General features: G+C 34.1%; 1 protein-coding gene, 1 long non-coding RNA gene and 1 other non-coding gene across 3 annotated transcripts in view; 2 read left to right on the top strand and 1 right to left on the bottom strand.

Annotated features, from left to right (window-relative positions):
- The window catches only part of LOC144378618 (uncharacterized), a 35,501-nt gene that overhangs the window by 6,185 nt on the left and 14,233 nt on the right, over positions 1–15,083 (bottom strand). Inside the window, exon 2 of the long non-coding RNA XR_013440484.1 lies at positions 2,944–3,015. This is a non-coding gene — a long non-coding RNA (uncharacterized LOC144378618). The remainder of the gene's footprint in view (positions 1–2,943; positions 3,016–15,083) is intronic.
- Positions 1–15,083, top strand: part of Nup107 (nucleoporin 107) — a 42,762-nt gene that overhangs the window by 20,751 nt on the left and 6,928 nt on the right. The window contains exons 13-26 of the mRNA XM_005328722.5: positions 907–997; positions 1,148–1,224; positions 3,474–3,533; positions 4,168–4,313; positions 4,417–4,465; positions 7,266–7,335; positions 7,621–7,739; positions 9,215–9,253; positions 9,867–10,017; positions 10,668–10,780; positions 12,252–12,354; positions 12,966–13,126; positions 14,140–14,265; positions 14,822–14,935. Coding sequence (XP_005328779.1) covers positions 907–997; positions 1,148–1,224; positions 3,474–3,533; positions 4,168–4,313; positions 4,417–4,465; positions 7,266–7,335; positions 7,621–7,739; positions 9,215–9,253; positions 9,867–10,017; positions 10,668–10,780; positions 12,252–12,354; positions 12,966–13,126; positions 14,140–14,265; positions 14,822–14,935 — 1,419 coding nt within the window. The remainder of the gene's footprint in view (positions 1–906; positions 998–1,147; positions 1,225–3,473; positions 3,534–4,167; positions 4,314–4,416; positions 4,466–7,265; positions 7,336–7,620; positions 7,740–9,214; positions 9,254–9,866; positions 10,018–10,667; positions 10,781–12,251; positions 12,355–12,965; positions 13,127–14,139; positions 14,266–14,821; positions 14,936–15,083) is intronic.
- Positions 13,554–13,643, top strand: LOC120888789 (small nucleolar RNA SNORD105). Its single transcript, XR_005732475.1, has one exon. It is a non-coding gene; the product is annotated as a small nucleolar RNA SNORD105 (small nucleolar RNA).

The following is a 15,083-nucleotide window of genomic DNA, read 5'->3' as shown; positions in this document are numbered from 1 at the left end:
GATAGAGTCTCGCTAAGTTGCTTAGGGCCTAGCTAAGTTGCTGAGGCTGGCTTTAAACTCTAAGTCCTCCTGCTTCAGCCTCCCAAGTCGCTGGGATTTCGAGTGTGCGCCTCTACGCCCAACTCTACTTCTGATTTTTAAGAGTTCAAAATAAATCTAACCCAAGGTGATGCTATTTAGGTTATGTTGGCTCTCAAATTTATTCTTGATTTTGTTGAACCTGAGAAATATCATGAGTGAACTAAATGAACAACAGCATTCTTATCATTATAGAGACTAACAGTATTTTTGTAATACTTTTTTTCTTCTTTTTTTTAATATCTTCGTTTTATTTATGTATTTTATGTGGTGCTGAGGATCAAACCCAGTGCCTCACACATGAGAAGCAAGCACTCAACCACTAAGCTACAACCCCAGCCCCTTTTTTTGTAATAATTTTACATGAATTAAGGGACATCAGCTTTTTAGCCCCATTTGTTTCTAGTAGAATTAAATGCCAATGGGTGCCATGGGAACATATTGACAAGCCTAAAATCAAAGAGAAAGGCAAGTACTATAAAAACCAAAACAAAGGAAGAGAAAATAAAAAGATACACATGTTGGTAAAGTGAAATGCCATTACTTATTTCTTTTTTTTTTTTAGAGAATTTTTAATATTTATTTTTTAGTTCTCGGCGGACACAACATCTTTTGTTGGTATGTGGTGCTGAGGATCGAACCCGGGCCGCACGCAAGCCAGGCGAGCGCGCTACCGCTTGAGCCACATCCCCAGCCCCATTACTTATTTCTTAATCATCGTCTATAACATTTATGCCATTAATATATTGTTGTATATTGGTTATACATCTATAAGGTACAAGTATTATACTACTGATGTCCATCGACTGCTCTTTCTTGTTCCTAAAGGCACAACGACTCTGTAAACGTTGTGGTCAAGCATGGAGAGCTGCAACACTGGAAGGCTGGAAACTGTATCATGACCCTAATGTTAATGGAGGTATGTTAGTAGATTTTATTCTGAGAGTTGGGGATAAATGTATTTAGCTCTAAATACCAATCTTTGTGAACTACTGATTTTCTTTTTAGAAATTATTGAAATAAGATCTTATTTTAAACTACAAATTATATTTCTTTTACTGTTTTATAGGAACAGAATTAGAACCTGTTGAAGGGAATCCATATAGACGCATTTGGAAAATTAGTTGTTGGAGAATGGCAGAAGATGTAAGATAAAATATTCACTGACACTGATTTTTGCTTCAGTTTTATTAAGTAAACATTCTGAGTAGCATTGGACTAAGTTCCTATTTTCAAATAAGTTCTACTAACTTTGAGGAATAGGCTTACATATTTATCACATACCATGTACTAAGAACAAAACACTGCTATAACACAAATACAAGGATACCAAATGAATTTAGAGAAAAAAAACACTGGGCTGAATAAAGTTGGCTTTTTAGGAGAGACAATTTAATTGAACTTTTTTGTGTATGTGTGTATTGTTGTATTGATCAGTCTCAGGGTCTTATACTTGTTGGCAAATGTTCTACCACTGAGATATATCCCCAGGCCTGAATTGAACTATTTAACATCAGTAGGATTTGGGTTGTTGGGAATGAAAACAAGAGGAAGGAATTCTAGGTAGGATGCATAAGTTGGGAAACTCAAGGTCTACTAGATTGGAGTAGAAGGCTTAGAAAAGGAACTATAGTCAGTTCTGTTAGGACATGGCCTATGCATTCCAAAAAATCACTACAACATGCAAAATTGTGCATAAACCCACAGGGCTATGGGCAAATGGAGTTAAAAGAACAATACCTTAAAACAGCATTTGTGAAGCAATAGTAAGTGTTGGTGAGGATGTGGGGGAAAAGGCACACTCAGACATTGATAGTGGGACTGCAAATTGGTACAACCAATCTGGAAAGCAGTATGGAGATTCCTTAGAAAACTGGGAATGGAACCACCATTTGACTCAGCTTGGTCTATACCCTAAAGACATAAAAACAACATAACTATAGTAATGCAGCAACTTCAGTGTTTATAGCAGCACAAATCACAATTGCTAAACTGGAAGCAACGTAGATGCCCTTCAGCAAATGAGTGGTTAAAGAAACTGTGGTACATACACACAACAGAATATTACTTAGCATTAAAAGAGAATAAAATTATGGCATTTGCAGGTAAATGAATGGAGTTGGAGACTATCATGCTAAATGAAATAAGCCAATCTCAAACAAGAGCCAAATGTATTCTATGATAAGTGGAGGAACTTTGAATGGGGCAAAGGGGATGGGGTAGGGGTAAAGGGGTAGAAAAGAAAGCGCTTTCTACTGTCATGTATAACTGATTAGAATAAATAAATAGATAATTTTTTAAAAACTGCATCTGTGAAACATAAAAAGATAAAAAATCAATAAAATGTTAGCATAGTTTACATCTGTTAAATGGTTAAGAAATTAATACTACCATCAGTTTGGAACTTCATCCTGAAAAGACCTGAAATTTGCTTGTAGAATAGAAGGGTTACAGAACTTTGAGAGCACTGATAGCTGTGTTTTAAGATTAAATTTGACAAGCCAGGAATGGTGGCACATGTCTGTAATCCCAGGAGGCTGAGGTAGGAAGATTGCAAGTTCACAACCAACCTTAGCAACTTGGTGAGGTCTTAAGGACTTAGCAAGATCCTTTTCAAATAAAACATAAAAAAAGGACTGGGGATGTGGCTCAGAGACTAAGTGACCCTGGGTTCAATCCCCAGTACAAAAAAAAAAAAAAAAAAGTAACATGGCAGTGGAAAATAGACTTAAAATTGAAAGGACGAAGGGATCAGAATTATTTACCCTCTAAGTAATAAAGGCTGTCCTAAGATAGTATGGATGGGAAATGAAACGAAGGGAGCGTACCTGTTCAGGACCATTGAATAGAAACAGGTGGACTCACCTGTTTAGTAACAGCCTCTGAAGAATCTCTTGTTTGAATGGCAAGAAAACTGGAACTGCCATTAACTGTAATCTAAAAACATAATGGGATAATCTGATGAATATAGGTAATTCCACTTAGGAATTAGATGCAAACTGCATGGTTTGTTTGATATCATTCCTAGATCAGCATCAGGGAAGTATCAGGTACTTAGAAACATTCTAGGAGAAAACACCTACCCAGGTTCTACAGAAGAAAATTTGTTTATAAATAATCAAAACATCCAGTAGAATTGTCTCTGCTTTCACCCTGTATTTGAAATTTAAATGTTTGACTTTTTCCCCCTGAGGATTTCAGTATTAGTTCAACAAATTAAAAGTCATTCCTTCTTAATTATACTACTCAATCTTTCACTAAAATTTAGAAACCATCAAGTAAATAAGTTCCGTCTAGAAGAAATTGCAAAACTCCAGGTAATGAGAAAAACTAACATACTAAGAAAAACAGTTATCTCAAATTTCTTTTTCTCCCATTTCTTTTCTGTATTTTAGGAGCTCTTCAATAAATATGAGAGAGCAATTTATGCAGCTTTAAGTGGGAATCTCAAGCAGGTATGCAATTCTTTGATATTTAATTTTTTCTATGGAATAAATCCAGATACTAATAATTATATATAACAAACCTTCTAAACTTAAGCTGCTTTCTAAAAGCAGCAATAATAGAGACAATCATAAAATAGAATAGTTACTTGTATTGCTTAATTTGATGTACCCCATAACATGCACAATATTTTAATGAGTGAAACCAAACTATAATTTATAACTAATAATTGTCAGCTGCAACACATATATTGATGACTTCTAATACCCAAAGCTATATCCAGAAATGTACAACTAAAGTGCAGTGACTATTTGGTTTCTCCTACATATTTGTGTGTGTTTTTCATAACCCCATTTACAGCTATTTTGAGGGATGCTATAATAATCAATTGAAATATCATCTTATATAAGCATGCAAAATTGATGCTACTGTGAATTTGGTATGCAAAAAGTCTTAGAAGTTCAGATTTTAAGATATAGTTTGGTAGAGAAAGGATCTTTGGGATAATTTTTTTTAAATTCACAATGTTTTATATCATTATACAGTGGTTATTTCTAGTCCATATTAATGGTGTAATTGCTCTTCTTTTTTGTTGTTGTTGTCAAATATTTCTGTGTGTTTCTCTTTTGGAATGGTGGGAAAAAGCTTCTTCCTGTCTGTGATACCTGGGAAGACACAGTATGGGCCTACTTCCGTGTGATGGTAGACAGTCTGGTGGAACAGGAGATCCGGACATCAGTAATGACACTGGATATAACTGAAGAACTCCCTAGAGAATATTTAGAAGCAAAGTGAGTGTGTTGGTTAGTTTCTAATCATGGTAAGTTTTATTTTATGGAATTTTTTCATATTGCTAATATTATTCTATCCCTTGTCTTTTTTTTTCTTTTGAAGTTGGACCTTAGAAAAGGTTTTTGAAGAACTTCAAGCTACTGATAAAAAGGTAAATGTTAATATGAACTTGATAGCAAATGTGGAATAGAAGATGTTATATTGTTGTGCACTATAACTAAAAGGAAGAAAATATGTGGAGCTTTGTTCTTCTTTCCCTTCTTTTCCTTGCCTGTTATCTAAATAAGAGAAGATTCTTTAAAAGGGACAAGCTTAACTATGTGAGTGAATACATCATTTCTTTGGTTTAGAATTAGTTTCATCCAAATATACGCATAGAAGCTACATTTATCACCTTTTTTCAAAACTTGAAATACACAATGGAGAACTAATAACGCTTTCTTTTCCCAGATCCCCAAAAATCTAATATTTAAAAATAACTAGTAATCCCTGATCTTTCAAATATGTGTAAATAATGCAGGTATTCCAATATAGTATTTTGGGATTTTCTTTACATTGCATTACTCTACAATTTTTTTTTCCATGTAATGGTAATCTCTCTTAAGTTAGTTATAGATTTCTTTTTCTCCCATTTTCTTTTCTTTCTTCCTTTGTGTGTTTCTCTCTCTCTTAAAGTCTTTCCCTGTCTTCCTCCCGCCCCTCCCTCTGGGGCTCAAACCCAGGACATCAACAATGTTAGGCAGTGGGGCTGGGGTTGTGACTCAGTGGTAGGGCGCTTGCCTAGCACATGTGAGAGGCACTGGGTTCGATCCTCAGCACCTCATAAAAATAAATAAAATAAAGGTATTGTGTCCATCTACAACTAAAAGAATTTAAAAAAAAAATGATTTTAGGCAAGTGTTTCACCACTGAGCTACACCCCTAGCCCTTTCATTCTGTTTAATAGGTACATACTATTCTGAAGAATGATGTATAGTTTTTTTAATCATTCCTCTTTGGGTGATATTTAGGTTGTAGAATTTCTAGTACTATAATGAATGTTCATATGTGTGTGACTTTGTGTACATGTGTAAACTTATCTACTAGTCCTATTTCTTTGGGATAATTTCCCTAAAAGCAGGGTTGCTGGGTTAAAGAGTATAAATATACTTCTTATACATGTACATACATATATACAGTGTTTCTAAATTAATAATTAATGATTAATAATAATCATGTTGTACACCTTAAATGCATTCAATAAAAAGAAAATATTTTAATGGAAAAATAATTAATTACCAGATTATAGCAATTAGTTTATACTCCTACAAGTTATTTATTTATTTATTTTTGTGCAAGTAATTTATTAAATTATGTATTTTTACCAGTCCCAAATGTCATACCTTTTGTTTTTTGCCAATCTATTAGAGTAAGTGGGAAATAGGGGTTCACTGTTCTAGTTATATATTCTATATCTTTTAGCTGTTTTTCTGTTGGGATTTAATTTTTCCTTATTATTGTATGGGCATACTTTGTATTGTAAGGAAATTCATGTTTTTTTCTGGCAAGTGTTTATTACTGGTCTATTGTTTTGGAGATTATAGCTAATAAGATAAATCAAGAAATAGATATAAATATCAGAAAGGTAGTGAACAATTTACATAATATGATAGAAGTGTAAGTCTATCAACTTAAGACTGAAAAGTTACTGGAATTAATAAAATAGTTTTTTAAAATAGCTAAATATAAGACCATGTTACCAAAAAACATAGCTATTCTGTACTTGTTATAACTAGTTAGAATAGAATACAGCTCCCCATCCTCCAAAAGTCCCACTTAAATTAATGACCAAAACCAAAGGTATCTAGGAATAAAAGCAATCAAGGGTTTCAAGACCTACATAAAGAAAAACACACAATCTTATTGGAAGACAAAATAAGACATGAATAAAGAGATAAAACACATTCTTGGATAGGAGGACTGATGTAAATGTCAGTCATTTTAAAATAAACATATAAACCTAATGCTTTAGAGATTATTTCTGCACAGAAGTTTCCTGAGTGGGATAAGTGAGAATGGCAGAAGATTTTGAAAATGAACAATTGTTATGTTACTTGTCTGACTGAATATATGACACAACAAAATAATATAGAATTAGCCTGGGAAACAAATAGATCAGTGGAACACCAAGTGCAAATTAGAGTCAAGTAGTTTTGAGAACTTAATGTCATAGGTGACCTTTTGTTTCAGAGGGAATAGAATAGTTTATTTAAGGTAAATGGTCTTGGTATAGTTGACTTTCCATCTGAAAGAAAACAAAGCTAGATTTCTACCTCATGCCATGTAATCAAAATAAATTCTGATAGAGCAAAGGTTGTGGACGTTAAAAAAAAAAAAAAAGAACCAATGCTGAAAGAAAAATTGACTGCCAAGTAAAAATTAAAATATGTTCAACAAAAGTAAATGACCCATTTTCAAAAAGCCAAGCTGCATGTAGCATATAAGTATGTAAGATATTGTACCTGATCATTATTTTGTCATTACTCTTGATGACATGTGCACAAGAAAACACCTAAATAATGGTTTTAAATACTACTACTCATAGTGAAAGAAATCTTGTAGTTTATTTTGCTTAAGTCACATGTGTCCTTTCTTTCTGATTCACATGAAGTGCAAAGGTAAATAGGAATAAAATATTAAGAACAATCATAATAATATTCCCAAAGATTAAATTGTTATGTCATAGTTCTCTACCTTAAAAGGTGTTGTTCAGTTCTAGACTTGTAAGCTATGAATATATTCCAAAGGGAGTATCTTTCCCATGTTTTGTTTTATTTTGATCTTCTGGAGGCCCTTCATTTCCAACTTTATATGCATTCCTTCAAAAGTTTGACATTTTTAGTTTTAACAATAAATACATACTCAAAAATGACCATTAGAAGATTAATGGAAAATGTAAAAAAATTTTTCAGAGAGTTCTGGAAGAGAATCAAGAACATTATCATATAGTTCAAAAGTTCCTTATCCTGGGAGACATTGATGGTAAGATATAATCTTATTTTACTTTGAGTTCTTCACTTTTTTATAGTATAAAAGTTACCAAAACAATGCATACTATTCATGACATCGTTTAATCTTTTTAAATATTCACCTATTTTAATGCAACTTTTTACTTGTTTAAGAGGATATAGAGAGTTATATGATGGCTTCTAACAATGAGACAGTGACTTAATAGCACTTTATTAGTGAGATAAAATATTCTTGGTAATGTTTATTTCTCCCTTGATTTTAATTCTGTTGTTGAATCTTTGCTTTCATGGCTTATAGGTTTAATGGATGAGTTTAGCAAATGGCTTTCCAAAAGCAGAAGCAATCTACCTGGACACCTCCTCCGCTTTATGACTCACCTCATTTTGTTCTTCCGCACTCTGGGACTACAGACCAAAGTAAATAAAAGTGAACAATTTATCCTTCAGTGCAGAGTTGATGGCTATTTGTCTATTATTGGGAAAACACATTATATTTTTGTCACTCTTTTCTAGAAATGGTGATAAGTGTGCAGAAGTCTTCCATATAGTTTCACGTGGCCATTCAATGATAATTCACTGTGAGTGATGCTTAGAGTTCTGGTTTGTGGCCACACAATGCTGATGGTTAACTGATTTTTAAGAACTTCATCCTTACTGGTATCCAACTTTACTTTTTAATTTAATTTTTTGGTACTAGGGCTTGAACCCAGGGAAGCTTTACATCCCCAGCCCTTTTTATTTTTTATTTTGAGACAGGGTCTCACTAAGTCACTTATTTAGGGCCTCACTAAATTTCTGAAACTGGTCTTGAACTTGTGATCCTCTTGCCTCAGCTTCACAAGTTGCTAGGATTATAGGCATGTGCTACTATGCTCTTGTATACATCTTTAAATCAACCATTTGATCTGACTGAACCAGTCTAAGTTCTATATGAGATTTTAAACCTTTCTTCTCTCTTTCATTGTGTGTGTGTGTGTGTGTGTGTGAGAGAGAGAGAGAGAGAAAGATAGTATTAAGGATTGAGTTTAGGGCCTCACACATGCTGGGAAAGCACTCAACCACTGAGCTATATCCCCAGCCGTGATTTTCTTTTCTTTTTTTTTAATATATATTTTTTAGTTGTAGGTGGACACAATACCTTTATTTTATTTTTATGTGGTGCTGAGGATCAAACTCAGTGCTTCACACATGCTGGGCAAGTGCTCTATCACTGAGCCACAACCCCAGCCCCTGATTTTCATTTTATTTTGAGACAGGGTCTCTTCTCTTGCCAAGACTCCTTCAATTTGGCAGTCCTCCTGCCTCAGTACCCTTTGCCACTCCATCACCAGTTGCTTAGATTCCATGACCATGTCTGGCTTATTTCCTTTTTTCAGAATGTTTGATAATATTTGGGGAAGAACATGTAGAAGCAAAACAATGGAGTAAGAATATGAAGTTTACCTCCTTACTCAGCAACTTCTATCTTTATTATTCTGTGTAAATAAAAATTCCCTGGGTCTTTGTTTCTTCCTCTGTAAAAATGTGAATGATGGGGCTGAGGTTGTGACTTAGTAATAGAGCACTTGTCAAGCACATTCGAAGCCCTGGGTTTGATCCTCAGCACCACATAAAAGTAAACAAAACAAAGGTATTGTGTCCAACTACAACTAGAAGGTAAATATTTTTTTAAAAAATGTGAACGATAATGGTAACTACCCACAAAAAGTTATAACATAAAATTAGGCAACATATGACCCTTGCCTAGGACTTAGCCTGGTGTATAATTATCCTCATTGATAAATGTTTAAATTCTTAAATCACTTAACAGCAGAATTTTTATTGGAGACTTTATTACTGGTACCTGTAAACATTTGTATTCATAATTGAATTATGTCTTTTTTCCTATGAAGGAAGAAGTTTCTATTGAAATTTTGAAGACATATATACAGGTAAACTATGAGAATCCACATCTTGATTCTTTTTTTTAATGTTGTAATGAAAACAAAAATCAGATGATGTTATTTTAATACCCAGTAGTAGGAAAGTCATCAGAATCCCTAAGAAATCTTTGAATTATCCTGAATGTGTTTGTCTTTATTAGTACATTTTAGTTTCACATGATAGTGGGGTTCAACATAGCCATTACTGCATATAACATAGTTTGCTCCATTTCAGTCTCCAGTATTTTCCCTTTCCCTCCCCCTGCTCACCTTCCTCTTCTCTATTGCTCTTCCTTCTGTTTATTCACTTTTAATTGGTACATAGTTATATATGAAAGTAGAATGCATTGGGATATGTTCATATATACACATAGCATAATTTGGTCAACTTCATTCCTCACTTCTTCCCCTTTCTTCCTCTCCTCCCTTCCCCCTTCCCCCCTCCTCCACTCTGCTCCTGAATACATTCTTGGAGTTTAAAATTATTCTGATTAGTAGTACAAATCCATATCTCTTGAATCTCTCCTAAATATATTTGAAATTTTGAAGTAAACTTTTATAAAAGCACTATTGATCCTAGAACTTTATTATTAACCTAGTTTGCTCTTTTTCTTATTTTCAGCTTTTAATAAATGAGAAACATACAAATCTTATAGCCTTTTATACCTGTCATTTGCCTCAAGATCTTGCCGTTGCCCAATATGCTTTATTTTTGGAAGGTGTTACAGAATTTGAACAACGCCATCATTGCCTAGAGCTGGCTAAGGAAGCAGGTAAAAATGGTTGAGTAAGTCATCCATTGGTCTTCATAGTCAAATTTTCATGTTATTTCTTATAACATTTGTCCTTTAAGTTTTGAATCTTATTTCTCTTGGAGAGCAGGAGGAATAAAAATTTTAATGACGTTCTCTTTTATGTATAAAATAACTTACACCGTAATGTGTATATTTTTTAAATTTTGGCATTTTCTTTTATAATGTCTTTTAGATTTTACAGATTTTATGTAAATATACTTGTGTGTGTGTGTGTGTGTGTATATCAATATCCCCCTTCAATACTGGAAATTTAACCCAAGGTACTCTACCACTAAGTCACATTTCCAAGCTCTTTTTGAATTAGTTTTTAATAGGGTCTTGCTAAATTGCCCAGACTGGTCTTGAACTTGACATCATCCTACCTCAGCCTCCTGAGTCACCGGGGTTATAAGCGTGTGCCACAATGTGCCACCAGTTTTTAAAAAATTGTTCCAGGGATTGGGAGTGTAGCTCAGTGGTAGAGCACTTGCCCGGCATGCAAGACTTCAGTCTGCAGCACTGAAAAAAAAAAAAATGCTTTGAATTTACCAAACTGTTGTAGCTGTTTAGAGAATATTAGAATCAATGATTATTCTTTGTTTTTTGTTACTTTAAAAAACTCTTTTTAGATTTGGATGTTGCGACAATAACAAAAACTGTAGTTGAGAATATTCGAAAGAAAGATGATGGTGAATTTAGTCATCATGACCTGGCTCCATCCCTAGATACTGCCACTACAGAGGTAATTTGGGGCATGGGGTAGGGGCTGAGGGGTATTGTAACTTCTAATCCTTCATCTTGTTTCTTGGTGAATTTCTATCTTAAAATATATAGTTTCTGCTTGTCACCCCTGTCCCCCAGAAATAATTGTTTTGTTTTAATTGTTTTGTTGTTGCACATAGACACACTGCCTTTTTGTTTATTTATTTTTATGTAGTGCTGAGATCTGAACCCAGTGCCTCACATATGCTAGGCAAGCACTCTACCACTGAGCCATAACCCCAGCCCAAAATAGTTGTTCTTAAATAAGAATGTTTCTTTTGTCAACCCAGGCTTTTTACAAATTTAAGGTCTTACATAAGGGATTATTTATATTAGTAGTATGTGAAAAGAAGTTTCTCTAATAAAACAAGTCTGAGCATTGGCTTTTCGTTCCTGAGATTTTTCTAGATGATTCTTTTATAAATCACTAACTCTTTTATTTTCAGGAGAAAAGTTATATCTAAGTAAAAAAACAGTTTTATTGTATTTATTTCTTTGGTACTGATGATTAACCCCGCCCAGGGGCACTTTACCACTGAGCCACATCCCCAGCCCTTATTTATTTATTTATTTATTTATTTATTTATTTATTTATTTATTTATTTATTTATTTATTTATTTTGAGGCGGGGGTCATGCTGAATTGCTTAGGGCCTTACTAGATCTCTGAAGCTGACTTTGAACTGTGATCCTCCTAACTCAATCTCCCACATTACTGGGATTATAGGTGTGCACCATCTTGCCCGAAAAGAAAATAATTTTAAAGTAGCTCTTTAAAAAAATCATATGGTTGCCAGACATGTTGGTGCATGCCTATAATCCCATCACCTCTGGAGGCGCAGACAGGAGGATCTCTTTTTTTTTTTTTTTCCTAAAGAGAGAGGGGGGGGAGGAGGAAGGGAGGGAGAATTTTAATATTTATTTTTTTAGCTTTTGGCGGACACAACATCCCTATTTGCATGTGGTGCTGAGGATCGAACCCGGGCCGCACGTATGCCACATTCCCAGCCCATGGATCTCAAGTTCAAAGCCAGCCTCAGCAAAAGTTCAAAGCTAGTCTCAGCAAAAGTGAAGTGCTGAGTAATTCAGTGAGACCCTGTCTCTAAATAAAACACAAAATAGGGCTGGGGATTTGGCTCAGAGGCCAAGTGCCCCTGAGTTCAATTCCTGGCACCCCCTCCCCCAAAATTCATATGCTTAAATTGGTGGGGCATACAACATATAATTCCAATAATATAGTCCAGTGAATTTTTTTCTATAATTTGATAGAGAGCTGTTAAGTAGGAAAATAAATTAAGGAAAGTTAGATTTTTTTTTCATAATTTTAAATAATTCAAGGGAAAATGATGTTTATTAGAAGCACAGATATAAGTTAGTTTTACTAATTTGCAGATTATCCTAGAAGTAAAATTGATGTTTCTTTTTCCCTTTTTTCTCTCTTTAAATGAATAGGAGGACCGTTTAAAGATTGATGTAATTGACTGGTTGGTATTTGACCCAGCACAGAGGGCAGAAGCACTGAAACAAGGCAATGCAATAATGAGAAAATTCTTAGGTATTTTGTTTTTATTCTTTGGTCAGATCCACATACCTTTGAATTTTGTTTCGTTAATCTTTCTATTAAGGGTGAGAAAACCCAGCTATTCCTTTTTTGGTACTAGGTGGTTGAACCAGGAACACTTTACCACTGAGTCATGTCTCCATCCCTTTTTATTTTTTACTTTGAGGCAGGATCTCACTAAATTGCTGAGGGTCTTGCAAGTTGTTGAGGCTGTCCTTGAACTTGCAGTCCTCCTGCTTCTGCCAGGTTGCTAAGATTACAGGTGTGTACCACTGTGCATAGCCTACCTATTCTTTTACATATCCAATTTGTTATGCAAAAACTTATAAAGGTGGATTTTTGTTATCCTAGCCAATTTTGCATATACTGTCATGGCTGACAGACTTTGAAAAATATAACTGCATTTAATATCTCCTTTTATGTTATCATTCCATGGAGATATGAAAAGAGCCAGCCCATTGGGTAGGAATATCATTAAGACCTTTAATAGAAATACCTTGGGTCCTGAAATGGTTGCAGTTCACTATAAAAGTTAAACCAATTATTTGACTCTTTGAGAAACATTACAAAGAAGTTTAGTGAAAATTTATGTTCTTTTTTCACAGCATCTAAAAAGCATGAAGCTGCAAAAGAAGTATTTGTGAAAATTCCTCAGGATTCTATAGCAGAAATCTATAATCAGTGGGAGGAACAAGGAATGGAAAGTCCACTTCCTGCTGAAGACGATAATGCTATCAGAGAACATTTGTGCATTAGAGCTTATTTGGTGAGATTGAAAAGAAAACCACAATTTTAGTAGCAACTTTTCTGATTCACTTTCAGAGTTTAAATTTTAAAGTAATGATTGATCAATTTTATCTCTCTTGTGACTATAGTAATGACTATTCTACAGAGAATTGAAATCATGACCTTACCTTCATTATCATGATTCTCTATTCATTGTTAACCAGCCAAGATCAGATAGCATATATGATATCCAGAACTGATGTTTTCTTTCTTCTTTTTTTTTTTTAAAGAAGGAGTTTTTAAAAAAAATTTAGTTATAGATGGACAAAATATCTTCATTTTTATTTATTTATTCTTTTTTTATATGGTGCTGGGGATCGAACCCAGGGCCTCACACGTTCAAGGCAAGTGCTCTACCACTGAGCTACAGCCCCAGCCCCAGAAACTGATTTTTTTTTTTTTTAAGATTCATGAATGCTTTTATGATGAAACCATGTGCTTCTGAGCTGCCATGATTCTGGCTTCAAAGTAAATGCTCTGAAGAGTTGGGGAAAAGAAAAAAGATTCTGTGATTGCTTGTCTCAACTTTTAATATTTTTGCTTTTGGCAATAACTGAGGATAGCAAAATATTCTATATTTGTTGGGACTAAAATAACAGCATATTCATTCAAATTTTATTAAACAAGTAATCAAGTGATTATAGTGGGCAAGGTCACAGAGCTAAATTTGTGGATAGTACTCTTCTCTTTGCCCTCTTAAAGCCAGTAGGCCAATAAAGAAGGTAGATAAGATCACATGCTACTTCATAGAGTGATAAATGTCAAGATACATAAATAATCAGGATGCTGAGATAGAAGTAGATGCTATATATTTTGGTGGTATTTGTCATTTGATAAAACAATATATTCCAGTCATTTTTGTTGTGTGTAAAAAAATAAATATTGAACAATTTTGTATTTTGGTGCTGCAGAATTATTTCTAAGAACCAAAATTTTTAAAAGCTTTGTTGAATAATAAATGTGGAAAACATTTTTTTCCAATTTACGTTTTAGGAAGCCCATGAAACGTTTAATGAATGGTTTAAGCATATGAATTCAACTCCACAAAAACCTACTCTGATACCCCAGCCAACTTTTACTGAGAAAGTGGCTTATGAACATAAAGAAAAGAAGTACGAAGTAAGTTGAATATGGATCTAGGATGAGTCTGTTGCATCTTAAAAATGTATGTTAGCATTTATAAAGGTCATTTTTTCAGCAGCTATGTTACTATAACAGGTAATCTTTGTGTTAATGTTCTGCTTTGAAAAAAGCCACTTGTTTTGTTACCTCCCTTCCCCTACACTGTGACTGGGGATTGCTCAGGTACCTCTGAACTACCTCCCTAGCCCTTTTTACTTTGTATTTTGAGACAGTCTCACTAAGTTGCCAAGGCTAGCCTCAAACCTGATCAAACTCCTGCTTCTCGAGTAGCTGGGATTACAGGCTTGCACCATTGCACCCAGCTGTTTACTTCTCTGTGGGTAATTAATCTTGAAAAATACCTTCAGGTATCATTAGCATTTATTTACGAAGTTAACATTTAATCATTTTATTCAACTGCTGTCTGTTGATATTTGGCTACTGAAACACCAACTCTTGAATCATGTTCCACGTGTATATTTCTGCCTCTATATTAAAAATACATTATTTATTGATTTTTGTTCATTATGTCTGCCTCGTGTTTGTCTTGCAGATGGATTACGGTATTTGGAAAGGGCATTTGGATGCACTAACTGCTGATGTGAAGGAAAAAATGTACAATGTCTTATTGTTTGTTGATGGAGGTTGGATGGTAGATGTCAGAGAGGTAAGCTGTGTGTATTGCATATAGCTGAAAAAAATACATTATATTTTGTCAGATGTGCTCTTTCTGAATAGAAGAATCTACAGATTTTAGATAACCTTTGTAGTTATAACTAAATATCACATGTATTTTGGATAAACTATTACTTCAC

This window comes from Ictidomys tridecemlineatus, chromosome 6 (assembly GCF_052094955.1).
Source record: "Ictidomys tridecemlineatus isolate mIctTri1 chromosome 6, mIctTri1.hap1, whole genome shotgun sequence".
Taxonomy (NCBI): Eukaryota; Metazoa; Chordata; class Mammalia; order Rodentia; family Sciuridae; genus Ictidomys; species Ictidomys tridecemlineatus.
The sequence above is the reverse complement of the archived record's forward strand: the minus strand, read 5'-3'. Positions and strand labels throughout refer to the sequence as shown.